Here is a 27,712-nt window from a genome sequence, read left to right as displayed (position 1 = left end):
AAATATCTCTCTTGCAAAAATATTATTATTCAGGCAAATATTTCTGTCGACACAATAAGCTTAACTTTACATAAGCATTATCCACGTGAAGAAAACGAAAAAGCCGTGTCGGATTCTGAGACGAAGTGGATCATACTCTGCTGCTGCAAGCTCAACATGCGATCCCAATCGCCTCCCACTCCCCACCGCGCGTCGCCGCCTCTTCGCTCTCATCAAAGAGGCGGAGCAAGCGCGACCTCTTCACCTAAATGTCCTCCCTAAAAGCCTGATTCCGTCGATCCCATCCGCCCTTCCTCCTCGATCGCGCTCCGCCACTAGAATACAAGATCTGGCGCGGAGCAGCGGGAACCCTCGCTCTCCGTACATGGCGGCGACCGCCTTCCTACTCCCTCTCCTCCTATCCTTCCCGCTCGCCTCCTCCGCCGACGCCGGAGCCGATACCGTCGCCCTCCTAGACCGCCAGGAGTCCCAGCTCCAGCGCCTCGAAACCTTAGTCGAGTCCCTCTCTGAGACCGTCTCAGCCCTCCAGTCCTCCCTCTCCGCCTGCCTCTCCGCGCGATCTGACCGTTCTTCCGATATACCCATGGATCTGGAGACCATCATCCCCGTCCTCTCAACGCCGCAGGCGGCGTCCGCGGCCGTGGCGGAAGGCGCCGCCCGGTCCTCCGCAGTTTCCGTCACTAAGCACAAGACCTCCTGGTCGGAGAGGTTCCTGTTCGCCGCGGCGGTGCGATTGGAGGCCTCCGCCGCTGTCGCCACCGTGCTCCCGTATGAGGAGCTCGATGGCCTCGGCAAATACTTCGCTGTCGGAGACACTCACGGCCGGGTCTACGTGTTCTCCTCCACAGGCGACGTCGTCATCGAGCTGCCCTCTCTGTCCGACTCCCCCGTGACGTCGATGCTCTCCTACCTTTCCTCCCGTCGCAACGAGAGCCTCCTCTTCTCCGGCCACGCCGACGGCTCCATCACGGCCCACCGCCTCCACGAGTCTGCCGCCAGCGGCGATGATTGGCTCACTCTCTCGGTTGGCAGCTCGAAGCCCTTCATCCGTGGGTCGCGCGAGTTGGACTCGCCGCCGGTCTCCCGCCTGGAGGTCCATCAGGTGGGGCGGGTCCGCTACGTCCTGGCATCGGACGGCGGCGGGAGGATCCGAGTGTTCACGGAGAATGGCACCCTGTACGGCACGGCCATTGCTTCGGGTCCGCCATTGGCTTTCATGAAGCAAAGGCTTCTCTTCCTCACCGAGACAGGCGCCGGGTCACTGGACCTCAAGTCCATGGCGGTGAGGGAGACCGAGTGCGAGGGGCTGAATGGCTCGGTCGCCAAAGCCTACTCCTTTGACTTGTCGGAGCGGCTGAAGGCCTATGGCTTGACTGCTGGAGGTGACCTGATCCACGTCGTGCTTCTTGGGGATGTGGCCAACCTCAAGTGCCGGGTTCGGTCGGTAAGGAAGTCAGAGATCGACGGACCCGCAGCGATCCGAACCATCAAAGGGTATCTCCTCGTAGCAAGCTACGACAAGTTCTTCGTGTACAACATCTCCTCTCAGTTCCCGGGCAGGGTCGGGGCACCTCGTCCTCTGTTCTCAGCTGCCATCCATGAGATGCAGTCCCAGTTCTTGAATTCGGATGCCAGTGCTGATGGGCCATTGGGAGCAAAGCCTATGCTAGCAGCGGACCGTGGAAAGCTTGTGGTTCTGGGGCTTGGCAATGGTTACATTGGGATTTATCGGTCGAATTTTCCAGCTTTCGGGTTGCACGCTAACACTGTGGTGTGGAGTGGTCCTGCTCTTCTGCTACTTTTGTTTTTGATTGGGATATTATGGCAGTTCTATGTGAAGAAGAAGGACTCCTTGGGGTGGACAACAGAGGAGTCTTTCAATGCTGAGGATGCTTCTTCTTCTTCGAGTAGTCTTTTGGGCTCTGGAGCTGCTGACAGAGCTTATGTTGATGGTGTGAGAGCTGGTGATCTTAGGGAATCAAGAGGAGCGGCATTACGAGGTCCACCTCGAAGATATGTGTCTCCTTCTCGTCACCCTGGAGGCTCAGGGATGCCATTTAGGTCTGGTTGTGCAGATCCTGGTTTTAGGGGGGCAGGGGAGCTGAAATTTAGAGGGCAGAGTATGGAACCTGCAGGTTTTGCAAAGAGAAGAGAAGCATTGTTTCCGAACAGCCAAGTTGCAGATGACCAAATCGATTGAGAATTTACTCGATCGGACCAGTGCCCCTTTAGAAATGGTGCCCATTTGATCATGTTTGTCATGCTCACTGCTTATGATACTGATGATTCTTACCATTTGGTGATTTGTATCACTCTTCAGACACCGAGCGGTATGATTGAGTCATTGCTCTCTTTCAATGTTTTGGCAGCTATATGTATAACTTTGCTTATGATACTAAGCTCCAGATGTAACTGTCTGGCTGGAAATTTCTGTAGTTTAGGGTTTATAATAGCTTGCACTTCACTGGCTTTAGGCGCCAGAACTTGACCAACAATTTCCAACATAATCTTGTGGGTATCATCTCTCAGGAGATTGTGTTGTGCATCACTCTCTTAGTTTCAATTATATCTTTGTCAATACCTGTCTTTGCTCTCTGAATTATATCCTTGTTGAGAATATGAGATCTATCCAGCTTGTTTTGTCTCTCAAGAAAGTCCTTTAGAGATGTCTGCACCCTTTTCCTCATGAATTATATTGCAGAGTGCATCTTTTCTGCATTGTCCATCTTCTTGAGTTTTCAATGTGTCTAGTGTCCTTAAATATTCTGGATCTTAATTTTCTTTTCACTGAGCAACGATTGAGATGTTTTCTTTTTTTAATAGAAAAGATAGACGGCAAAGGTGAGATTTGTTTGCAGATTCTTGTTGTCAATGATCAAGGTATTTATCAACTAAGCTAATTGACATTTTTTAAGGCTTATTGAATAAGGTTTTGAACCGTCAGTCTTTGATAAGTGTCTTTAGTATTTGGGATGATAAATCATTGAAGTGAAACTGTGAATATCCAAGAATTTGCATCAAACTCATGGAATATACAATTTTCTTTGTTCATCACCATTTTGTATCAGATTATATGAAATATATTTTTCTGCCTATGGGTTTGCTCTCAGGTCAGTGAATATTTATTGTGCTGTATCAGGTTAACATTCTCTGTTTGATAGAGTCTTTACTTATTTTGATGACTTCATAAGAAATGTGAAATTGCTTGTTCCTTTTCAATGATACACCAACTTTCTCCTAGTATCTTAGAGTCAGCAGGTAGGCGTTCCTCTCCTAGCAACCATGCTCCTCTGTAACATTGTTGTTTGTGGCTTGAAGGAGCAGACTGTTCCATTGTTACATGTCATGGTAGTCAATGCCTTCCATGTCTTGTTTGAATTGATGTCAGTTTGTGATTTCATCATCTATAGCTTCCCTTTCCTTTCTTTGACATGATTTCCATGTTGGCTCGAGGGGAAAAAAATGGTGATCTGTGTGCACACACAATATTTCAACTTGTGTTAGTCAACTTTTCTTCTCACCATCACATGTATAGATGCAATATTTCAACTTGTGTTAGTCAACTTTTCTTCTCACCATCACATGTATAGATGCAGTATTTCTCCACCATCAATTACATTGAACTTAAAATAATTAATTATTCCAAAGGAACAGATAACATCATCTGAAGTTGTACTTAGCAATCACTTCGTATGATGGAGAAAATGTTCCACTAGTGTCTAATAAATACTTATCCTGCTTTGGCAATTGAAATGAGTTCACTAGCAAGAGATGATTATTCATGTTTAACTGGTGTCATCAGTCGACACCAAACCATCAAATTTATCAACTGTATGCTATGCTATGCGTGCCAGCTTATTACCTTCAGTCACTAGCAGAACTATTAAGCTTTATTCTCACTTCAAACAATCAGTTGCCCACTTCTGTCATCAAAAATGGCTTGTCAGTATGCTGTCTAAAATGGCTTCACGGCTCATGGTGGCATCAACCCTAATCACTCCTTCGGCTTCATCAATCTGAAGCAAGTCCAACTGGGACTGCAACAGAGAAACAGGCATGAAATGCTTCCCATCTTTTGATCTTCTCCTGATCCTGTCTGCAATTACTTCCACTGAAGCCTCTAAGCATATAAATTTCACCCTGCAGATGGTGTACTGTCCCGGCTTGTAATCGGCATCGGCTGACCTGAGGATCTCCCGGTACTTTTTCTGCAGTGCAGAACAGGTAAGAGTTACATTTTTGCTGGAGCTCATGATCTTCCCGACCGCATCGCGGAGTACTTCAAGCCATGGGAATCGATCTTCATCTGTAAGCGGAACCCCTTTTCTCATCTTGTCTGTGCTGCGAAACAGAACAGTCAATTCACTTTCATTTGTTACTCCAATTAAAGGATACTATGCATTTCTAACCATTAATTCAAAAGCTACTGCAAGCTTTAAATATTGCTGCAACTGATCATAAATCTACATTGATCTAAGCTAGGGTTTTAGGGCATGTGAAGAGATAATGCTCCTAAAGAAAGTGCTCTGGGTTGTTTGAGAGGGCAGATTGAAAGAACACAAAATTTGGACATGGTGCCAGGCAGAACAGGAACAAGTAGTGTCACAAGACCATATTAAACTACTACTAATTGACAAATCCGTGTCAAATTATCATCTTATGACAGAAGTTCACAAGGCTCTTTATGCATTTATCATGATAATTATCTCTGGAGCATCATGAGTCAGTCATATTGCAGTACCTGGCATTACAGAATAGTATGACCATTAACAGTAAACCATAATACATCAACATAGAAAGGAAATCAAGATGATTTCCATGTTTAAAGAATCAGTCCAATTTACATATCCTTACATTTCATGAACATGAAAATTGTACTGGAGACAGAAAACCAGTCATCAGCTTATGCCACTAACATAAAATATTGTGAAACTGTACTGATCAGAGTTCTTTTTCTAAAAAAGGTATGCCTTGATGATATTCTTGTGAGAAGTGCTCATCTGTTTGTTTAATCTGAGGGGCAACTTTATATCACTTTTTGGGTTTTCCTCCACTTAAAGCCCCCCTCACAAACCTTTTTCCAGTGTTAATACTTCTCACAGGCAAAAGGTGTATCTGATGGTAAAAAATATATATTTTTATTGATTGCTTCCATGTCTTCATGTAACCTCTTCTGGTCTTTCCAAATCCGAAACATAGAAACATGCTTGTGTACATCTATTGTCCTAATCCATCCTTGACTGACGTTCGTGAGCAATTTATTGTAGTAAAGGTGTTTTGAAAACATGTTTGTCTCTGTTCAATGTGCCTAAAAGGCCAAGGAAAGGAAATCACAAGGATGATACAGAATTTACCTTTGTTTGCCTGTGAGTGGAAGTCATCAGCTTCAAGAAAGCTGCAATCTAGTGCCTTTGCAAGCATCTCAGCAACAGTCCTGATAGCACAAGACAAGAGCAAGTGTTCTACATCAAATAGTCAGTGCCTACTACAATAACACTGATTTATCTGCAGAAAAATATATCAAAGCATCATAGTTCATATTAACAGCACTTATTGGCAAAACCTACTGGCTTGAAAATGTTTGCATGCAGGAATAGCAGAAGCAAAATGTAAGACAGTTGATAGCTCAGTCTTTACTGATACCAAAGACCTGCTGCTGATGGAAGCATATTGCAAATGGAAAGACCCATTAAAATGGATCAAAGTAAGAGGGCATTCACCAGTCAGGTATCTGGCAAGCATGCCACATGGAAATCAGGAAGCAAGACTCTTTGACAGATCTTAAACTTGAATAGTCTAAGAGATATTGATGTGTTTCTCACATGTTGCATTCAGCTAGACAAATTGGAAGATCCATGAAGCCTCAGCAGACTCACCCATAGATTGCTTACCAAAATGTAACACAGTTGAAAGCTCTGTCTTTACTGATACAAAGACCTGCTGCAGATGGAAGCATATCGCAAATGGAAAGACCCATTAAAATGGATCAAAGTAAGAGGGCATTCACCAGTCAGGTATCTTGCAAGCATGCCACATATGGAAATCAGAAAGCAAGACTCTTTGACAGATCTTAAACTTGAATAGTCTAAGAGATATTGATGTGTTTATCACATGTTGCATTCAGCTAGACAAATTGGAAGATCCATGAAGCCTCAGCAGACTCACCATAGATTGCTTACCAAGGTCCTTAATCCATGCTATGCTATGTTGTTGGACTTGTACCAAATTAATCATCTATGTTCTTCCCAGTGACTGCAGGAGGAAATCATTTGTGTTTTCCAGTTTACTACATATGTAATTTTTTTGTTTTCCTCAATTAAGTGAAGTGTGTGAAATCGAATCAATTGCATCAATGGCAGATTATCTGAAAAGAAGCTTCCCCAATCGATCTATACAGTTCTGCTATCAAAAATATTTATTATCTGAAAAGAAGCAAGAGAAGCATTCTGCATTCGTAGGAATGAAAATGGGGCTGAAACAGCATCATATTAGTAGTACTAGAAGAAGGGTAGAAATGGTCTCACGATTTCCCGGTGCCGCTGACTCCCATGATCACAAACGCTTGTCCTGAGAACCGCAACAGTTTGGAGAAGTTTAGATTCGATCCACTCTCCCCCATTCATAAAGGAATCAGTCAACGAAAAGGCACACTAATCATACGCCATTTCCACGAGCAATCAAGAAATGGTGCGTATTGTGTTAGAGAGAGAGAGAGAGAGAGAGAGAGAGACAGAGACAGAGACAGAGAGAGGGCACCGTAATCTTTGACGTGGGAAGCCATCGCGGAGGAGGGAGAAGTCCGCCGTCGCCTTCTCTTCTCGGATCTATCCGCGAACGGCGGCCTACAATACGGTCGGCTGCGAGAGTACTTCCCGGCGGCCGGTGGGTCGGACCCTGCGACGTCCTGCGAGCCAAACCCCAAACCAAATGAAAGTGTTTAGCACGTAACTCGAAAACATACATCACCTCCGTCTCATCCCATTTAGTCTCCCTTCCACGTCGATACGTGTTTGACTTCGTGCTCCCGGAGGTGTTGAAGATCGGATCCACAAAGTCCCCGATGGACCTTTTGGACCTCTCGACGCCATCATAAAATATATAAAAGAAACATCTAATCAAAATGTATAAAAGAAACATCTAATCCAACCACCGACTCGTGGCAACATGGCCAACAAGAACGGGTGAATGGACCACGTATCTCCAAAACACCAGTTCGAAAAAATATTTCACCCTTATTATAAAATAAAGGATTAAAAAATCTTTTGCTCACTTGCACTAATTAATATTAGTTGTTATTTTATTTTATTTTTTATTTTATTACTAGTTTAACAACAATAATCAAAATCTATTATTATTTTACTAAAAACATTTTATTTTCTTTTTATTATTCTTATCGTGTGATCATTCAAAATTTATAAAATATATATTTATAATTTATATTACCTACCAAATATTTATCAAAATAATTATTTATTAAATTTTAAATTAAATATTTTTTCTAACTCATCATCTTTAAAAAAATCATAAGAGAATTTAAAAGGACTAATCTTATATAACGGAATACTACGACATGTAAAATCAATTAAGTCAATAACAAAGATCTATATTAAAAATTCACTTAAGATCATCTTTAAGTGCAAGCCAACTACCACTGCAACCATTGAACCAAGTCAGACAATATCAAGTTTAGCTTTTAACTTTTCACAATTTTCCAATGATTACTGGTGGTAGATCTCAAATTCATTATGAGATATCAGTTTCATCAATCAATTGAATCTGTAAAAAGGGGAACAACACTTAACTGTAGAATCCTATACCCATCAACATTTTTGGATAGATGGCAATCCTAAAATTTGAGGATGGCATTCCGATCCAGTACCGATGAACTATGCATCAATCATTAGGTGAGGAAAACAATCCTAAAAGTTGGCAACTAAATCCAACTAGATTAGGGAAGCACAATCAGTATAATTTACACATCTCCCCAGCCGTTTCTGAAATATCTATACCAAGTTAGATCATGAGGAGCTTTACAAAGTGGGAGGGAACAAGTCACCCAGAACAGAGAAGAAACACGTGCAGCTTGAGAGTCGTATTTGGAGATGTTGCTCTCCTTTTAAGCCCTTTGAAGAAACACCTAATCTCTTCATCAATAGAAATAAATTTAAAGTGTATATATATATATATATATATATATATATATATATATATATATATATATATATATATATATATATATATATATATATATATATGATCACCTAGGAGGGGGTTCTGATGTCTGGTTACTGTTTGAAGCCGGATTGGAGATGGATGGGCGAGCACCGTTTTCCTGGGGAGGCGCTGATCCCCATTTCAGATCAGCATCTGATGGCTCGAGAACATAGACTGCGCCGTCGCTCATTCCCAGGGCTATCTGGTTGGATTCAGATGGGTGGGCAGCAATCACCATGGGAAAGACAGCTGCAGAACTGGAAATGGTTGCAAGAAAACACGAGAAAATCCATCAGAATGAATCTATTAAAGAAATAATAACAAAAAAATGTCACCACAAATCTCTTTCTGATAATTAGTATTTGTGGCTTACTGTGTCATGCGAATAATGAGAGTCTATTTAAATAAACCCATAGAAATGATATCGGCATTTCATGTAAAGCCCCCTTTATATGATCTCTCTTATTGTAAGTGCATCGAAAACTCTTTCTCGGATTTGACTTTTCACAAGTTGAATATACAAGAAAAACATAAATAGAAGTTGAGCTTACTTTGGTTGGTTTTAACAGCCTATGATGGGATTGTGTAAATACAGAGACAACTTGTGAACCAATAGCTTTCTTAACAGTTTAACATCATTTTGCTAGATACTACCATGCCACTTAAAATGCATGTACAACAACAATACAAGACTACATAGACATATATAATATAGTTTTATGGTGGAAATAGACTAACCAAACTAAATGTCACAGACGAGGAATGAGAAAGAGAACGTAAAGTCACACATATCAACTTAGACAGGGAAATATAGAAGAAAGCACACAAAGTAATAGCTCCAATTAACAATTAAAGATCTACTACACTGCTACATAACTTTATGGGACTTTAATTTTATGTTTATATTGCAAAAAAGATGGCTTTAAACAAAAGCAGTATACCTCTGAATGGACAATGATAGATAAGCAGATGGTGCAACCCTGCACCGAAGCCTCAAGCTGTCTGCTTCAAAAACTCCTATGGCACCATCACTAAATCCAGCATACACCAATAGACCATCACAAGAGTATATTGCACTTGAAATTGGTGCTGACAACACATCTCTAGGAGACCACTGAATTGGAGAAAAAACGTATTAGTTGAGCCAAACAAAAGAGACTGGCTAGTTGAACAGAAGAATTCATATAAAGGAAACAATGCCTGCAAGGATACTGTTAAATAGAGAATCCAGAGAGCATCTAAAAAGCATGGTAAAGAAGAAACATTTGCAGGAATAATTTTCATACAGCCAGGTGTAAGGTCAAACCTAAACAACTAATTTAAACTGAGAAAACCGGCAACTATAAAGCCAGAGAAACAAGGACCATCCAATTCAGATATGAGACTATAGAACTAGTGGAGGTAGAATCTGACTTATGGGAAAGCTTCCTGTCAATCCCAGTTGGAAAATATAAAACTGCATATTTAGAAGAGCTCACCAAGCATAAACACTCGAGCTTGCTGTCATAGATTGCTAGTTGACTTTCATGGACGACCAAGAAATGTGTCTGATCATTATGAAACTGAACTTTGGTGTCCCCAACTAGTGGAGATGCACGGGAAGCTGGTGCCTGGATGAATCGTGATTTTTTCTTCTCCCATCCATCAATACTCCACATGCATAGCTGCAATTTAGTTTATCAGAAGAAGACCATCACAGGGATACTGAAGCTGAGCACCTTAAAAGCTACTAATGACGCAGTTGAAAGACACCAATGTGAAAGCATCATCACTTTTAGGTAATCACAATCATATCACCTCCATGTCATGTATATATTTGATAAAAGAAATCCAAAAGCTGGTATTTTTAATCTATGCACCTGAGCATCAGCTCCAGAAGAGAGAAGCACATTTAATGTCTGGGAAAATGCAAGACCAGTTATTTTTTTCTGGTGACCCTTGAGCTTGGTTTTAACCTGCAAAGTTTTCAGTAAATGTTCACATTAGGAAAACCATACTAGAGAAGTTTAGACATCATCATTCCAAAACTACAAACAGAATTGTTTGTATTCTCACAAAGCATACAAAGTATGAGAATACTGACCTCATCAACTCGTACATTATAAATCTGAATACTAGAATCCTCCATTCCAATGGCAATGATATTGTTGTCCTGAGGATGAAATGCCAGAAAGGTGGCTGCAGGTGGGGGTGCCATGAAAGTTGTCATGACCTATGAAATGCCACATAGGTAAGATATTAAAATTAAAGTAGAAAGATGGTCATTAAGTTTTCGGACATCAAACCAAGTTTGTTGCAAGGAACATCAGTCTAATGACAAGCAAAGAAACTATGCACCTTGAAAGTCATCATGTTAAACAATGAAATCTTGCCACCAGAGCCAGACATTACATAGGAGTCATTCTTTGACAAAGCAATACATGGAGTCACTTCTTCGGGATTGGTGTCAGTTGTTTCATTTGTCATAAGAGCACCATTTGATGGCTGCCACAGCTGAGGGGCAACAGATGCATTTGACTGAAGCACCAAGAGAAGAACCCATTAGAAAACAAATTAGCATCTAATAGATAAATTCATCGATAATACTTGTTTACCTTGCCAGAAGGATTTCGCTCATTACGCACCCATTTCCACAACTTATGAATGGCATTAGAGCCAAGAGCCAATACAGCAAACCCAGAGTTTGTGTATAACAACCGCACCACCTAAAAATCAAATTGAACAGGGAACCCTGAGTCAAAGATATTAATGGGAAAAAGATCTGCCATCTAAAGCATATACCATATGAAGCCACCCAAAATTTTGAAATTCGAAAGACAACCATGATGGGACAAAAAAAGACAACAGGTTGAACAAATATTTTGACATAAACATTAAACCACAACTGATACTTTGACATATTAAACAAGACATGAGATCCATGTCGTAGAGGTTGACTGATATTTTTTTCCAGGGTATGCGTACAGGGTGGCTTGTTTGGTTTGTGTATATTAGTGTTCTCCTCACAAATGAATTCTGGATGAATCTTATCACTTCTTGTTTCACACATAAGATTTGCGATTCATCTCCATTCTATGTGGGCCAATCAACAATGGTGTCTAGTGCCCTGGATTTATAGCATAATTAGACCAACTAAATGTGATCCTGAGTTACCAAAGAAAAAGTAAAGCAATGCCAACTGCAAATATACAATGTAACAAGGATTTTGTTTGATCAAATTTGACTGAAGCAATACCAGTTTCGACAACTTTGGCTGACGCAAAAGACTAGTGCTAAGCTATATGAACCTTAATTGAAACCAGGAAAGAATGCTCACTACACCTTGCCATTTATACCTGTATATTTTGTTCATTTTTATGAGCTTTCAAACAATTGAGAGCATCCATCCTGGTATCTTTCCTCAATTTCTTATTCATGTAAATCATGAGCAACATCAATTACACCCAAATATAGATATAAAAAGATCCTTTTTTGACAAAACAAATAATAAAGAATGTTTATTACTTGATTATCCTCTATTCTAATGGTTCCCAGTCCTAATATTTTCCTTTGTGACAAATGAAAATGCTTGCAACAGTCAAGAGAAAAATAATACTTGGCTATTTTTTTTTATAATTTAAATATTCATTATGAAAAAATTTCTACACAAAGTTTCTTTTCAATTAATAAATTTGAAATAATAAAAATTTTGATATTTAATTACATAAGTCCTGTTGCCAATATGAAAAACTGCTGAAATAAATCCTGCAACAGAAATATGAACAAACCTTGCTCGCAGTCATGGAATCTGGCAAACGCAAGGCTTTGAGATGAGCAGAGTCAACAATGTCAGCTAACTTCCAGCTTCTGATTTTTTCAGTATCTTCAGGAATTCTTGGCTTAACATCAGTAGTCCTGCTACTTTCCACAACAGCCTGCAAAATTCATTTAATGTCATAATCTCTATACCAATAAATGCTATCAGTAACATAGGAAGAAAGTGCATATTAACTCTCACCAAGCTACTCATTGATACTGCAGGTAAGGTTCGATCTGGCCGCTCAGGAGTAGCTATTATAGGGCTAGAAACATTTGAAACAGCTCCCAGTGCATTTATAATTGGGGGCTGCATAATGTAAAGATAGCATGTTAAAGAGATCATCATAAATGCCTAGAGATGACAAATAATCTATGAAAGAAACCTCAGGTCCTCAACTAGCTCTGAGGAGATTTACAGTTTTATCACGTAGTGGTATCTAGAAAACAAGAATAGAAGAAGACATTTTCACACATCAAAATGACACAATTGTCCTAGAAAATTCAGATAAAACTACCTTTCACTATGTTAATTACTTTATTCAAACACTGAGTTATCTAAAGTTCAACATGTTGAAGCAAGGAATTTTCTTGACCTGGCTGTTAGGCATGATCATACTATTTTTTTTAATCAGGTTGAGATCAGGCATTATTGCATCTATTACAAAAAAAAAAAGGTTTTCCATATAAGTAAAAAAGGAAAATGAATATATGTAGAAGCACATAACTCTAACAACATAAGAAATTGAATCTATACTGACTCCAGTCCGTATTGTTCGTATCATATTGCCTCTAACATGAAAATTAGAATGGAAAAAATATTACCTTTGAATTAGTGCTAATCTGTTGAGAAGGGCCTCGAGATCCCTCACATCCCCTACCCTCCATCATCCTTACCAACCTTTGGCCATCAGTATTTGCTAAGATCTTAATTCCATTATCACTTGTTGTCACTGCAAGTAATGAGCCTTCTCGGTTGAATCTCAAGCGAGGACTTGCCTGCACAAGGGAAAGAAGGACTATTAAAGATCAAAGTTCCAGTTTTGACAATAAAGTAAATGAATTGAGCTGCTCACAGGCAATCCACCATCTGCATCAGTAGTAGTTAGTATATTAATATTGTCCATATCCCAAAACTTTATCATAAATTCGTCTCCAGCTGCCAAGAATCGGTTCCTAGCTGTATCAAACTGAACAACCCCTAATGAGCGTTTTCTAAAGCCAGAGTATGTCCTCTTAATAGCTCCCTCAGTTTCATTCCACTCAACCAGATGAGAGTCACCGTCTTTACTAGTTCCACAAGAGAAAAGCCTGCAGCAGATCAGAAGTTCAAATTTTAGATGACCAATACACTGACATGAGAGTCAAGACAAAAACAGAGATTGGCACTATTCTAGCAGTATTGAAAAATAACAACGGCACATAGGAGGATAAAAGAAACAACTACTAGTAATATGTATAAGGATGATCACATGTGATGATGGTTGTTAATAGTCAAATACTGGAGAGGCCAGTTGGAAGCCTTAGGAACACCCTACATGGTTGCTAGTCAAGGACTCACCCCTCTGACAAGACCCTGATTATTGCCCATCATGTGAAAGAGGGCAGCAAGAGGCTCAACATGTAAGGCTTTGTAGCATGCCTCTTCTTATGGTAGCTTAAAGATGTTTAAGAGTTTACCATACCAACATATGATTGCAAATGGCAGTGACAAATTCAATATGTAGACAGACAATCTTCACCTTGTCCCATCTGAACTGTATGCCATTGTTGTGCACCAATGTCCAGGAGCATCGTAGTCAACTCTGGATCCCAAACAATCATAAAGCCATGCTTTGATTTTCCCATCAATAGCAGTTGAGAAGATAAACTGCATAAAGAGAACATTACCATCAGAAATGGTTAAGAAGACCTTTTCTGACAACTCCATCAGCTAAATAAACACACATCACCAACAACAAAGATCAAAAAGACTGATTCAACTTGTTTAATCAACCAAAAGAATGATGATCGGCCTAGTAAACAAATAATTAGCAGAGTTGGAAACAAACCTGAATAGACTCAATAATTAGTAGGGTTGGAAACAAACCTGAATAGACTCCTTATAGTGAGGGCACACAGAATATACAGGAGTTTCATGGCCCTCAAAAATGTACTGCTGCTGCCCTGTCGCAGCATCCCATACCTGCCATTCAGTTCAATGAAAATGATAAGGATATGCTTATAACAAGTAAAATAGATCAAAGATACAGCCTCTGCTTCTCACCTTAATCGTCTTGTCATCACCACATGTGATTATTGATAAACTCTTTTTAGGGTGGGAGAAAGCAATGTCATTAACACCACCCACATGAGCATCAATCTACAGAACACCAAACAGTCAGGTACCATCACATGCATGGCAATAGAATAACATATTAAACTTACCTCCAATTGTTGCCTCAACTCTCCATTTAAACTAAAAACATATGTATGAACAATATGTTTTGAGAATGCAACACCTATAGGAGACCATACAGCAGCATATACATTTATTAGGAAAATAAAGCAATGCTAAAATTTAGCAACATGGAACCATATTGAAAAAAACAAGCAGATGAATTATACCAAGGATAGTTCCATCATGACTCCACAAGCATCGATTGACAGATATGGTAGCATCTTTCATGAGAGGTGACTGCAAGTTGAATAGACAAGGTATGTTTATGAATCATAATTTGGCAAGAAGGTTGAGCCAGATTTTATGTCACAAGAAACTGACAATCAACAAGAAGTTTTAAGTTCAAGGGAGCACCTGCAGAGGCACAGTAAAAGATCCAATATCCCAAACCTTAAACGTCTTGTGTGCTATCCTTTCCTTCGTTCCAACTTCCCATATGCTAACGTCACCAACATTTGTTCCAACTACAAAGCAAAAAAATCAAGCTGATCAAGTGAACCGAGTCTCATTGACAAAAACAGCACAAACAAGACATCCATGCATCACTAAATCAATCGTTCAATCACATACCTAGAAGAATTGTTTGGTGAATTGGGTGAAAATCCAAGCTCATGACATTAGAACCTTGGTTGATAGTCCGTGCCACAGTTTTCGGAATATCTTCTTGAGAGTAAACATTAGGTGGATGACTTGATCCAGAGAATGACACCTAAAGAAGAAGCTATTTTGTTGTTATGGCATGACAAACCAAACATATTCACTTCATATTTGACCCAAGTTATGACAAAGAAACTGTTATGGGTGTCCTGTAGCAGCATTAATTTCTTAGATACCTCATCTGATTGACCTGTACGTAATCTCTTCATCAAGTGTTCCGAGTCAGCAGTTTGATAATCCATACCAGGAGTACTTGTTGGGGTCCTTGGGTGCTTCAAGAAAGCAGCTGCAGAAGTAAAATTCATTGTTTAAAGTATAATATAGAAATATCTTCAGTCACCAGGGAATATAGGCATCTGAGAAACACCTGTAGTTTGAGGCTGAACCAGACCTGGAGGACCTTGTGCCACAGTAGCATGTGATAATGATGGGTTCGCATTCGTCATCCACCCCGCAATGGCACTTGCAGGTGGAGAGACAACTGGCTGGAATGGCTGTATTGAGGGTAGGCTAATAGTCCATAAACAGGAACCACAAGAAAGGGCCAGAAATAGATGTGATCAAATCCACTTACACTATGAGCAGACAGTGGAGGAAATGCCCCAGATTTGGGAATAGGCCCCACAAGTGGGCCATTTGTCGGGGGAGGTCCACGTGCTCCATTAGTAGGAATGGCACAAGAATGATCAGTAAAAAGTGTTTTAATATCAGGGTTGGGGCGTGGATTCTTGCAAAGCTGATGCTGCCAATTCAGACTAAAAAGAAATTTCAAAGAAATATGTAAGCAGATGAGATTTTAAGATATGAGCATGTGCTTAAGAAACCTCCAGATGCAGTAGTCAGAAGAGGTGAAATGATTAATACTAGTAGTACAAGGAACGACAGAGGAAGACCTAAAAAGAATTAAAAGGATTTAAGTATTCTGAATTTAGTTAAATATATGACTTTTTATATATCTCAATGATCGCAAAAGATCTATATAGCCGATCCCAAATTATTTGGGACTTACGGCTTTATTGTTGTTGTTGTTGTTATTGTTGTGTATGAGATTTTAAATTAAAAAAATTAAATCATAGAAAAAACAAACTAAATGAAGTAAGATAGGGTAAATGAAAAATATCCTAGTCTTTTTTCTAACCAGTTCTGCTTCCAGATATGAAATAGTGTTCCTGATTACTTAATTTTTAAATTAGATGTGAACATAGTTATATGTGTTAAAAGCATTCATGTGTGAAAAATTATCCATATAAACATAATTAAATAGAGAAATATCACATTAGTCTTGTTAATGTTCTATGCTAACCAACTAAACCATAATTGCAGTTTCTGTTAATAGAAAATCCAATAAGTAGTTTGCTACATCATTGCTGAATATAACAGTACTGAAGATAATAATATCAATGAACATTGAAATAATAGCTACTATACAGTAAATAAAGGATAAAAGAGGGAAATGCACACCTTTGGTTGATTAAAGTCCGCAGCCGAGAAGACTTAAATGGTGGAAATGTTAGCTTATCACGAAACAAAGGATTAGCTTCAATGAGCTTTTTAAGCTCCATTAGCATTATATTTCGTGCTGATTTTGTGTCACCATACTTGGAAAGCTGCTCATTTTGCCTGCATAAATTTTAAAAAGAAAGAAAGAAGAATAATAATATCATGAAAATGATGCCAACATCACTAACAACTCCACAAACCCAAGCTAAATTACCTGAAATTCTCCAAGGTAAGCAGCTGAGTAATCTCCTTGAAGAGATCCTCATTGAAAGAAGCAAAAACCTTGAGATCCTTCACGAGTATCTCAACAGCTTTAGCTCGGTCATGCCTGAGAGAACAACAATGGTGGGTCTATCAAATAAGGACTACATACTAAAACTAAAGAACAGGATTCCAAAAGAAAAGGAACAAAATCTCACCTGTCAAGTGCTTCCAGATACTTCTGCTTCCTAATCTCAAAGAATATTTTCATCGAGTATCGATTGTCTTCAACCTTGGTGAAACCACCAAGATATTTTTCAACTTCATCCCATTCCCCTGCCTGAACTAGATCTTCAAAATGCTTCATATTAAAGTAAAAGCCTGACTCTTGTTCCAACCTATAAGTCAAACCATTTGCCTTAGTAAAAATAAAAACGAGCTTTGGATATAAAAATTATCAAGAAAATAATACTACTTACTTATGAACTGCTTCTTTGAATTTCTCCTCATCCAGGAACTGCAGTATCAGGAAAACCAATTCCCTACTCAAAGACGACATGGTTTCCAGGTAGCAAATCCCAAATGCACCAGAGCAAGGACCGAGTCCCAATAGGTCGAAGACAAACCACACAAGCAAAACCTTCAAACGTTATCTCAATCACTTCGGACTTTTCCCTTCCAAGTCTCTCAAGTGGAGAACTACCTCTTTTACCAACTAGGTGACAACGATTCGAACCAAACGACCAGGCTCAGAAACGACGAAATGGAGCGCAAACACTAAAGCTAAATGGTCACAAATATCTAACTCCTTTGGCTCGAATACAGAGATCGGAGCTGAGACTCCAAAAGCCTAACCAACAAAAAGCCGCGTTCTCCACCGAGAGTTGCAGAAGACGATAACAGCCGCCCTGCCCCTGAAAACCCCAAACAATCTCCTGGTCCGCGCCACTTAACTCGAAATCCGCCACCAAAAGAGCAACATAGCGAGAGAAACCCTACCAGACCGCCACCAGACCGGAGAAAGAGCCCGCGGCAGCGGTCAGGAACCGATCTGGACCTCCCGCGAGTTTCTCTCCCCCGTACCCCTCGAACAAGCCCTCGATCTGGAGCCGGATCCCGCGAGAAACCAAAAGCGCGAAATTTCCGGGAAGCAAGACCGATCCGGATCCGGGAGATCTGCGCCTCCTTCGAGATTTTCTAGGGTTTCGAGGCGCACTTTCTTCTCTCTCACTGCTTTCTCTCGTTTCTTCTCCTCCACTCCAGCCGCCGTGTTCTCCTATCCTTCTGTCGCTCTCACTCCCTTTCTCACCTGTTATAATCCTACTCGCTTCGATGGTCTCTTCCCTTCGCCTTTTATAGGTGGAAACCCTGGCAGAAAAAGCCGCTTCCACTTTCCTAAATTATCCATCTGCTTCTCTAAAATTACAACTTTACCGCATTTATTGCGACGATGTGTGTTACCTACCCAAACAAAAGTAGGGGTATTCTTGTAAGCCTCCGGAACCGCTCGTCACGTCGAGAGGGTCATTCCCGTAAATCCGGACTTGGCGTCGGTTTCGAGGAGCACCTTAGGGGTAGAATCGTCACTTTGTACCCCTGGCGGAGCATCTTTCTCTCGAGGGCTCGCCCAGAAGGTTAATCTCGTCAATTTCAACCGCACTAATGCCGAGCGCGCCACGTCATCTTCCTCGTACTCCGTCAACTCAAAAATCAATTTGAGAAGGTGATAAAGTTACGCTCGGTTTTTCTGTATACTCGCATTCTTTAGTTGCGTTCGGTGCTTCTCGTTAGCGATAGCGGACTGATGCGGCAAAAAAGGAGGGTGAAATTATAAAATATCGGTTTAGTCCAGAGAACCCGTTGCGCTTATCAGTGTTGATAACTAGGATGACTTATCAGATGAATAGTGCGCACCAATGGGCAACGAGCACAATCGTGCGACGACGTGTCCACCAACGACAGTATCACGTGACGATTACCTTTTCCTCCCTCGCACGCTTTCGCTTTTTGCGCTTCGAGAAAGAAAAAAAGCCTTCTCCTACCCAACCGCGAGTTACCCTCTCTCAACTGCCGCTGTGACTGGACGGGGCCCAAGGGGTCGACCCCACCTGTGGCTCACGTTCCGATAACGCACATGGATGAAGAGGACAAATAAAAATAACATGACGCATCAATTAGCCAAAGGTTGATTTCTTTACTAGTGAGGACAAAAGAGTCATTTCAACGAAGAATGGGGGACAGAACAGGGAAATGCAACGGATAAGGGATTCGAACAGCTGCGACGTGAGACGCGGACATTAACGGAGTGACGAATCTGCCCCTATCACGTCGTACTCTAAAGTGGGGAACAAAGTATCACGAGTCGGAGAATGGTCGAGGGAACGAAAGCAAAGATACACGACCCAAGTCCTCTCGCGACACGTGACGCGAGAAAGAACACAAGGCTGGTCTCCTGATGCGGATCCATCACCTTCACTGGGGGCCAATCAAGTTAAGTTTCTTCGCGCATCTTAAAGCATGACGGACGCGGATAAGTGACCGAGGAACACTTTCTCTATCACGAACGTGTCACTCGCGTTTACCGCCAGAGAAACCCAACGAATCTCGGCACGAGTTCAACTATATGCATAACCTAAGTTAGCGTGAGAAATCGCGCCGTTGTGTTCCAAGCGGTTCCGTGACTCGTGAGGTGATGGGGACCGTAGTTTTGTCTGCGATAGAGGCGGTGGCTAAATCCGTCTCCGTGACAGTGTTGGTTTCTGGTTAGCTTTTGTTGCAGCTTTTTTAACTCGATGGAGAGTTTAATGGTTGGGAGATGCATGAATTGACATCACCCAAAAATCTTTTCTTTTTTTTGGGTGCACTTGAAATTAAGAAAGGAAAAAAATTGGAATAAAAATGGATTTATAGATGCAATGTTAGGGTGATAATATGGTCCATATGATTAGAAATTTTGGATGGTCAAATGTGCTATTTAATTGACTATCCATCATTAAGTAATTTTTTAGGGTATCTGAGTCGAATTTAAAATTAATATCAAAATAATAAATATTATGAGTACTCGATCCGTGATCATCACTGAAGGGTGTGGTTGGGATTTCGTACAAAAGAAAGAAAAAATTGGCAGTGTGATGGGACAAGCTTATGATGCGGTGGATGTGCTGAGCCCAACAACTGATATGGACACTACTTTCTTGCATGTCTCATCAATTAAGTGTTGACAAATGAGGTGGTGAGTGGTTGTCCCAACAAGCATGCTAACTACTATAGGACTCAGCAACAATACTTTTGTCTCTTCCATCTTAGCACCATGGATGACATGATGGTCCACTTCATGCTTAATCCAAGTCTCCTATAACTTGACAGTAACATTTGGTGACAACATGATGAATATTTCTAATATAGTAATTTTATTATAATTATATGTAAATGTAAAATCATAATATACGTTCTGTGAGATAATTTTATCCTTTGAAAGGATAAAACAACAAGGAAACACATCGTAAATAATAATAATAATTTATTTTTTTAATTTACCTAAAAATGGCATAAAATGATTATTTTTTGAAGTTAAATAGACTATGTTACAAATAATATAAACCTTATACATGAAGAAACAACATGATATCTAGAAGGTAAATAATGGACCCACATGAAATGGCCTTTCTACCCTCAGCAAAATATTTTTGGTTTCCATGATGCTTAACCAGCTCATTTGGCCTCTGACCCATGGATAACTTGGAATTAGTTTTAATTTGGATCATTGATTAAGCTATAATTGATGTTCATGACACAAAAATAAAAAAAAATGGACTTTTTAGATACTTTATATATTTGTTGCTTTCGATCACAAACTCCCAAGTGATTGTTTACATGTTTTCTAAATGGATGTTCACAAAATATATATTATATTATACTAAAATAAAGTGCAAGGCTATATATGTAAAACCAAAAAGATACTTTGGCATGTCCAAACTACTTACACGTATATACATGGCGGACGGTGTTGCTTCTCCCCATGGATGTTGGTCCTACGGACCCCACATCCTTTGATCAATCACGACACGAATAGAAAAACGGGTAACACGTTAAAACTAAGGTGGCAGAGCGTAATGCCTCCACGTGGGTCACAGTGGGCCCACAATCCTATGGTCTCATGACACGAATACAATGGCGGGTAAGAACGCAGGGCTACGCGAGCGAAGCGTCAACGCCGTGCCGAAGGATGTGCGCAACCCGGGCCCCACGTCTTTCCACTAATCAGGATACAGGTAGAAGGGTAAGGATAAAAAACAACACAGGCGAATTTTACCCGCGTGTCTAACGATGTGGATTTCGCGGGCCCCATGATATTGAGCAATCACAACAAGGATAGATCGACGGGTCTCAGAGGAAGAGTTTGAAAGTGTTATCTAGGCCGTTAACAGGAGACGCCCGAGACGAAACGGGAGGGAGAGAGAAACAGAACACACTCTTCTTCTTCGATGCCGTTAACACATTCCCCGCCGCAGACCAAGCTGCGGAAGAGGAAAGGGGGAAGATAAAGAGGGATCCCAGGGTTGGGAAAACGCGCGGAGGCTCGCGTTTTCGCGGTGGCCGGCGGCAAAGCCTATGGACTTAGGCTTGAGCAAGACGGAGTCTACCTCACGGCGACGGCGACCGGGCTACCGAAGCTGCCTCGCGCACACCCTCGATGTGCTCCATTTCCTCGAGTATGGCTTTGAACTCGTTTATCGAGATGTTTCCGCTGCTCCGATGTAGATTAATTTGCTTGGGTTTGGTTGATGCAACTGCGTCTCTGTTCATCTCCTGGATTTATGGAAACTGGAGTTCCTCCTCTGAGGAGTTTGCAGTTTTACTCATAAAATTCTCAAGAGATTGAACGAATGATGATGGGATATCTACATTAGTAATCAGTCATTTGCTTCGCCTTGCCTGCAAATTTTGATCTAACTTCTGTTTTGTTGACTAAATTATAATCTTATGTTGGTCCCCAAATTATTTGTGCGTGTGAGTGACATTGGCTCATAAACTATGAATTTATTAGGTATAATGGGCAGAGTGCTGATAACAATCAAATCATGTGTTGTGTATGGACAACAATCAGATCATATTATGTACCGCGTATACATAACAAGATCGAACACAATACCATGTCATTTCCACCCTCCACTGTTCTCATCCTGTTGTAGCCGTGCTTCTCTCACTCTAATTAGTAATGAGATGGAGAAGATAGTACTCAGTAGCCATTGTCTCCTCTCTCTTCTCTTTCTTCCATTTTCTAGTTATCTCTCTCTATCAAACAAAGAATAAAAGATAACAGCACTGTGGCCCTTGTAACTCAAAACTACTATTATGTTGTTGTAGTACTGTCATCTCTCTATATGCTTTTGGCCAAAGTTATACCTACTGGAAACAAGGTCCAAGGTAGTCAAAAAAAAAAAAAAAACATTTACTTTGTCAGATGGATGATCAAAACTAATAAAAAATTTAGTTGACCCTAATTGCAAGCCATCTTTTTGTTAACTGATATCGATGACAGATACAAGATGGATTTGATTGCTAAATTATTAATAGTTCAAGCCAGTTTGACACGAGAGAATAATTTTGAGAAACAACTTGAAACAACACTCAAAATTAGATGACTATTCAAGTAAATTTAATCTTTTTTGACCTTATGAATTCGAGGTTGGGCTTAGTTGTGGTTTTAGGTATTGTCAATACTGAAAAACTTATCTTGAGTTGTGGTTGAAGCTTCAGACTTGAAGTTTAGATGAAAGTGCTACAAGCACTTAAGAAAGAAACTATTAGTGGTGGACGGCAACCTATACAGATGTCAGTAGGGGGTAATAAGCAAACCAAAACATCAGGTATCGGTAATGGTACTAATAAAAAAGGAGGGTATCAAAATGATTTTATGGCCTCAATAAATCCAGGTGATGAATGGAATACACAAGGTGATTGGAGTCCTTTAAGTAATATCATGAGAACTTCTACAAGTATGGTGGCTCTCATGCAAAAAGGCCAGTCAGAGGAACAAAAGATTGACAGATATGATGTGTTGATACAATTTAGGATAAGCTCTTTCAATAGGATAATACAAACATTAGAAGCTGTAGAACGTATTGACACCTCAAGGCACATTGATAAAGTATATCAATCGAAATAATCATGTATGTAAACTTCAGATGCTATCCTACTAATGATTTCCCTTCTTCAGTAGGTTCCCAAACTTGTGGAGTAACGGCTTCTTCTTTTTTTGTTGCTGGTGCTGCTTGGTGGTCAAGGTAGTTCCATTGTCGATGCTTCCCGTCATTCCATTTGTCAAATTATTGCTACTGCCATCCATCTTTAATTGCAGATCATCATCAGTGGATTCATCCTCATGATTCCTTTCTGATGATAAATCATTGTCCATGACTTCAACAAGATCTTCCTTACCATTTTCGGTTTCTTTCCTCTTCTCTATTTGTTTATGGTCTTCTTTATGATGATCTTCAAGATTTTTGTAAGGTACTTCTGAGTCACTTTTTTCCAGGTTGTACTCATCGCTGTCCGATATCTCACAGTTTTCCTCGGTCTTATCTGATATGGCCTGTTTAAGAGCTGCAGAGAGCTCTTTGGCCTTACGTGTCGCAGCTGCTTCCTGTATGCGAAGGTCATCATTCTCTTGTGTGATACTCTGTAGCTCAGTCTCCTTGTCCAACAATGTCTCCTTCAATTGCAAACTTTCATACTTTGATGCTTCTGCTTCTTCATATGCAGAATTTGCCCCAGATTCCACTAGTCTTAATTTGGTAAGCATCTCACTTACATCTTCCTTCACTACTTGTGTTTTTTGATTAGATAGTTTCTGTAAGTCAACCGTTTTTGACATCTCAACCTTCAGGGTAACAGTTTCTTCTTCTAACTCTTTAATTTTGTTACAAAAACTAAACTCTTTTTCATCCCACTCATTGTTCATGTTACTTGCTTCAGTTTCGAATCTTTCAACAATTTTCTTGAGGCAAACAACCTCATATCTTGCCTCGTCAAGCATCACCTCATACCTTTCTTTAGTGTTTCTTAGAGCTATATTTAGTTGTTCTATGTCTGCTTGGGATTCTTCAATCTCAGTTTGTGTTTTTAAAAGCCTTTCATCCTTTTCTCTGGCTTCTATGGACATGGCTTGCAATGCAGAAGATAAATCTTCCATTGCCTTTTTAGCCTTTACCTCTTCATCTTTGCTATTCTTGAGGTCATCCATGAGTTTATTATTCTCCTCAATCAAGCTCTTGATTTTTGAAGCAGTGACCTTCTCACTGTTAATTGCCCGCAACTTTTCTTCGTCCAGATTACGAAGTTCCAGTTTTAGTAATTCAACAGTCTTTCCAATGTTCAGTGCATCTTGCTGTGCCAAATCTAGCTGCCTATCTGATTCTTCAAGATCAATGTTCTGCTTTGCCACCTCAATCTCCAATGACTTTATCGTCCCTCGAAGAGTAGATATTTCAGATCCAACATCGTCCAAGAGAGATTTACTCTCTTCCAATTTCACCATCATGGCTGCCAGAGAATCAGATGCAGATTTCTCAGACTGATAAGCTTCCTCCAGATCAATCTTTAGCATCTCCGCCTTCTTCCGCCACTCATCAACTAGCTGAGCTACATCTAATTCACCCTTCCTGGCATCAATCACCTCTAACTGAAGCTTTTCAACCAATGCTTCCATCTGAACCAACTTCTCTTCGGCTGTCTTTGCCCTTTCAAGTTCAAATTTTAGAGTAGTTACTTCAGCATCCAACTTTTTGACAGTATCTGCTGCTTCTTTGTTCACACTATCCAGCTTGGAGTCATGCAAGGCCTTTAATTGACTGACTTCCTCGGACAAGAGTTCCACATTCTCTTCATATATTTCAGCAGTTTTCTTTGCATCAGTGGCTTGGACTAATGCAATTTCTTTTGCATTGGTGACATCTATGAGCTCCATCTTGATCCTCTGGAGTTCCTGAGTCATGGAATTCATTGCAGAAACATCCTGATTATGTTGGATCTGAATATTTTCGAGTTCCTTTTGGAATTCCTCTTCCCTCTTCCGGTCAGCTTTTTTGCTTGCCTGTTCCAATTCATTGAACCGAAATTTCTCGATCTCCAAGGTCTCCTCAGCCTTCTTCTTAGCAACAGTAGCTTCCTGGAATTTCTCATTTACCTCATCAGCTGACCTCTTTACTTTATTCAATTCCTCAATAGCTTTCATCTTTTCTAGCTCGACAGAAGCTAATTGCTCCTTTGCTTTCTTCAGATCCATCTCAACTGCATCCAGTTTTTCCTGCAGCTCTGATGCTTTTGCTGCTTGTGGTAGTTTCTAATACCAAAAACCCAATTTACTTAGATTATATATCAGAAAGATTTTAATCCAGAATTCCAAGAACAAACTATATGGAACGGAATTATCTTACATCAGGAGTAGAGCTTTTCTTGTTTGAAGCCTTTGAATTAGCTGATTTGGGCGAGCGATTAACTGAAACACGTGGTTTTGACATGGGAGAAGATAGATCTGCCATAGGCGAAGGCGATCGAGTGTCTAATGTGGCTGATCCGGTTCTGCTTATTTTGCTAACCTTGAGGGTTCCATGTGTGTTCTTGTTGTTGGAACCTTCATGCAATCCAGATCTATTCCAAATACTAATATCAGAGTCTTCTTAGTGCACATTTAACTGCAATTGTGAAGTAAGAAAAGTGCAAAATAACCAAGAGACTGATTTTAGAACAAATCTATAGTAGAATTATATGGGTCAAAGCCTTATAAATATATAGTAAAATTATATGAGTCACAGCCTTATAAATTTAAACTAGAACTATACACCAAAAGCCTTACTATTTACATACTGCAATCAGATTCATATGGTGGATGAGAGAACAAATACATGATTACTGAAGCAATCATATGTCCACTAAATTTAGGAATGCATACTGGAACACAGAGGCAGATCAACACTGAGCCTGGAAATGAAAGAATACAGAACAAAGCAAGCATTTTGAAGTTTAGACACCAACATCCAATAGCACAACCATCCAAAAAAAATCCAGATGTTCAATGGCTGACCCATGATTGATTGCAACTGTAATTGGATAATCTACAATGAAAGAGCAATCTTGATAGCAAAATTAATGAGAAAATCATCTAAAACTTTGTTCAGGGAGACAAAAACTAGGAATTTGCGGAAGAATTGGATGGCTAGAAGTGATAACAGCTACAGAAAACCCATTGAAATAGACCCTTGAAGGAGAAACAAGAGAAGAGAAGACAAGTGTGTAGATCTGGCGAGGAGAGGATACTCACCTGGTGTTGGAGGGCAGCATCTTTTTACCAGAGGGACACTTGCAGTTTGGGATCAGCAATGTGAGAATTGGGAAAGCTTTGGGAAAGGGGAGGAAAGGTAGTTCAGAAGTAATTTCAGAGAGCAGGAGAATACAGGGGGGAAGAGAAAGCAGATGGAGAATGGTGAAGAAAGAACAATTATATCTAGTTGGTGTCAGACAAGTACCCCTCTGGACTTCATATCCTTTCCACAAGAGCGTCAAAATACACCTGTAATATGATTTTTTTTTTCTTTAGTGAATACACTTCACTAGGCTTGTTGTTCAGAAACAAGTTGTGCATCAAGGAAAGGACACATGAACAAGTTCCCAGAGGAATAAAAATACTTACGGTTGACCCGCATGTCATATGAAGACAAAGACACAGAGTGGTGGGCTGATCTCACCTAGAGGACCCTTGTGTTCTTATGAACCTACTCCTTTTTCCCTTTTTTTTATTTTCCTTTAAACCTTGTTTGTCTCTTCATTTCAGGCACCTTCACTCATCCTCTGGGGTGGACCCATTGATGTCAGAGCTCAGCTCCTGTGGACTGATGGATCTTACAAGGGATCCAATTTGAAGTGAAGAGGATCCTACCGTCTAGATAAAGGAATATTAGGACATTTGCGAGGTTGACAGAAACACTGTCAGGTAAAGATTTCGATTCTGCAGTAAACGAATATGGAAGAGTCATCTACTGGTTGTTGCATGAGTACCATCACTTTGTATGTGACATATTACCTACAATCTTACAGGACCAAGATGACAGTTTCCTGAAGAAGAGCTTTTTTATTCCAACAAGGCTGAAGGTTAGTTTCTTTCCAGAAAAATAAAATTATCAAAATTTAATTCAGGTTTCTGATATGATTAGCATATTTCATTTGTGGAAGACATTGCCTGTACTTCATCTGCAATAGCCGACTAGATTACTGGTGGAATCTCATTTTCATAGTTCATCACTGTTGGAACTTCATTGTCATCCGATGCATAATATCTTATGCCCTACTAGCTGATCCAGCAACCAATCCCTGAAATGAAATTCGATGTCCACGATTGCACTGGCTTGGAGTAGACATACAACTCAGGGTTTGGTGTCAAGTCTCCCATCTACCAGATCAACTCGTATTATTGATCATAAATGCCTTGTATGTAGCCTTTCGAGGATTACAGCTAGATCTCGTGGTGACCATATTATTTTAGGTGAAGGTCCTTGTTTTGACGAGAAAAGAAAAAAAGGTATTGTGGTTGGTGTGTCATAGTCTGAGAGCTGATTCAGATGAAGCCCTCCTAGCATATGGCACTGAGAAGTGCAGATTTCTATAGAAGAAGGTGATCTGGATCTACTTGTCCAACCAGTCATGTTTCTTTGCCTGCATCCCCTGACCAGTTATCATGCCTTTGTACTCATCTGCTTTGCTCTTTCTAAACCACTGCAACTTTGATTTTTTTTTCTTTTAGGCATAAGACATCTCTCTTTTCTTTTATTCTTTGTTCTTGCTCCTAACAATTATAATAATAATAATTATTATTATTATTATTATTATCACTATTATTATCCATGTAGG

General features: G+C 40.2%; 4 protein-coding genes and 1 long non-coding RNA gene across 9 annotated transcripts; 2 read left to right on the top strand and 3 right to left on the bottom strand.

Annotated features, from left to right (window-relative positions):
• The first annotated feature begins 116 nt into the window (after nt 1-116).
• Nucleotides 117-4,054, top strand: LOC103984912 (uncharacterized membrane protein At1g75140). Of its 2 annotated transcripts, XR_010492954.1 has the most exons (2): nt 117-2,330; nt 3,948-4,054. XR_010492954.1 is itself a non-coding variant. In XM_009402490.3 (1 exon), exon 1 carries the CDS (start codon nt 365-367, stop codon nt 2,198-2,200), a length of 1,836 nt encoding a protein of 611 aa, XP_009400765.2. In that variant the 5' UTR covers nt 117-364; the 3' UTR covers nt 2,201-2,578. The 2 variants fall into 2 exon arrangements, 1 of the variants encoding a protein (XP_009400765.2); XM_009402490.3 differs by lacking the exon at nt 3,948-4,054 and having other exon boundaries at nt 117-2,578.
• On the bottom strand, nt 3,345-7,152 carry LOC135586940 (gluconokinase-like). 2 transcript variants are annotated; one of them, XR_010492955.1, is made up of 6 exons: nt 6,967-7,152; nt 6,757-6,904; nt 6,525-6,567; nt 5,355-5,434; nt 3,863-4,336; nt 3,345-3,470 (listed from the first exon to the last, which is right to left on the bottom strand). XR_010492955.1 is itself a non-coding variant. In XM_065135575.1 (5 exons), exons 1-5 carry the CDS (start codon nt 7,135-7,137, stop codon nt 3,930-3,932), a joined length of 849 nt encoding a protein of 282 aa, XP_064991647.1. In that variant the 5' UTR covers nt 7,138-7,152; the 3' UTR covers nt 3,614-3,929. The 2 variants fall into 2 exon arrangements, 1 of the variants encoding a protein (XP_064991647.1); XM_065135575.1 differs by lacking the exon at nt 3,345-3,470 and having other exon boundaries at nt 3,614-4,336.
• A 768-nt stretch (nt 7,153-7,920) lies between these two features.
• Nucleotides 7,921-18,125, bottom strand: LOC135628717 (protein TOPLESS-RELATED PROTEIN 2-like). Its single transcript, XM_065135574.1, has 25 exons — nt 17,287-18,125; nt 17,026-17,205; nt 16,821-16,934; nt 16,568-16,726; nt 15,681-15,861; nt 15,474-15,600; nt 15,283-15,392; nt 15,020-15,158; nt 14,804-14,913; nt 14,617-14,686; nt 14,437-14,510; nt 14,276-14,371; nt 14,099-14,194; nt 13,752-13,879; nt 13,086-13,320; nt 12,835-13,008; nt 12,212-12,319; nt 11,982-12,128; nt 10,809-10,919; nt 10,552-10,731; nt 10,298-10,426; nt 10,074-10,169; nt 9,693-9,878; nt 9,156-9,328; nt 7,921-8,471 (listed from the first exon to the last, which is right to left on the bottom strand). Exons 1-25 carry the CDS (start codon nt 17,364-17,366, stop codon nt 8,258-8,260), a joined length of 3,417 nt encoding a protein of 1,138 aa, XP_064991646.1. The 5' UTR covers nt 17,367-18,125; the 3' UTR covers nt 7,921-8,257.
• A 3,106-nt stretch (nt 18,126-21,231) lies between these two features.
• On the top strand, nt 21,232-27,684 carry LOC108951470 (uncharacterized). The gene is made up of 3 exons (XR_001975859.2): nt 21,232-21,519; nt 26,640-26,798; nt 26,903-27,684. It is a non-coding gene; the product is annotated as an uncharacterized LOC108951470 (long non-coding RNA).
• On the bottom strand, nt 22,836-26,335 carry LOC135629706 (WEB family protein At3g02930, chloroplastic-like). Of its 3 annotated transcripts, none has more exons than XM_065137515.1 (3): nt 26,130-26,335; nt 25,246-25,503; nt 22,836-25,151 (listed from the first exon to the last, which is right to left on the bottom strand). In XM_065137515.1, exons 2-3 carry the CDS (start codon nt 25,348-25,350, stop codon nt 23,007-23,009), a joined length of 2,250 nt encoding a protein of 749 aa, XP_064993587.1. In that variant the 5' UTR covers nt 25,351-25,503; nt 26,130-26,335; the 3' UTR covers nt 22,836-23,006. The 3 variants fall into 3 exon arrangements, with proteins under 3 accessions (XP_064993587.1, XP_064993584.1, XP_064993585.1); XM_065137512.1 differs by having other exon boundaries at nt 25,246-25,471; XM_065137513.1 differs by having other exon boundaries at nt 25,246-25,459.
• Nucleotides 27,685-27,712: the final 28 nt, after the last annotated feature.

Source organism: Musa acuminata, chromosome BXJ3-1, assembly GCF_036884655.1.
Source record: "Musa acuminata AAA Group cultivar baxijiao chromosome BXJ3-1, Cavendish_Baxijiao_AAA, whole genome shotgun sequence".
Classification (NCBI taxonomy): domain Eukaryota; kingdom Viridiplantae; phylum Streptophyta; class Magnoliopsida; order Zingiberales; family Musaceae; genus Musa; species Musa acuminata.
Note: the sequence above shows the minus strand (reverse complement) of the source record. Positions and strands in the feature narration are given on the sequence as shown.

Bases quoted from the DNA above. Each gene is read 5' to 3' on its own strand.
- LOC103984912 (XM_009402490.3), top strand. From the start codon at position 365: ATGGCGGCGACCGCCTTCCTACTCCCTCTCCTCCTATCCTTCCCGCTC.
- LOC135586940 (XM_065135575.1), bottom strand. From the start codon at position 7,137: ATGTTTCTTTTATACATTTTGATTAGATGTTTCTTTTATATATTTTAT. The intron at 6,905-6,966 runs GTGATGTATGTT...TTTGGCTCGCAG, and splicing joins CTAAATGGGATGAGACGGAG to GACGTCGCAGGGTCCGACCC. The intron at 4,337-5,354 runs GTAAATTCTGTA...TTCGCAGCACAG, and splicing joins CCACTCACAGGCAAACAAAG to ACAAGATGAGAAAAGGGGTT.
- LOC135628717 (XM_065135574.1), bottom strand. From the start codon at position 17,366: ATGTCGTCTTTGAGTAGGGAATTGGTTTTCCTGATACTGCAGTTCCTG. The intron at 15,601-15,680 runs GTAAGTGGATTT...CCCTCAATACAG, and splicing joins CTCCACTGTCTGCTCATAGT to CCATTCCAGCCAGTTGTCTC. The intron at 8,472-9,155 runs GTATACTGCTTT...AACCATTTCCAG, and splicing joins CTATCATTGTCCATTCAGAG to TTCTGCAGCTGTCTTTCCCA.
- LOC135629706 (XM_065137512.1), bottom strand. From the start codon at position 26,149: ATGCTGCCCTCCAACACCAG. The intron at 25,472-26,129 runs GTGAGTATCCTC...CTCTGATATTAG, and splicing joins ATGCTGCCCTCCAACACCAG to TATTTGGAATAGATCTGGAT. The intron at 25,152-25,245 runs GTAAGATAATTC...TTTTGGTATTAG, and splicing joins AGAAAAGCTCTACTCCTGAT to AAACTACCACAAGCAGCAAA.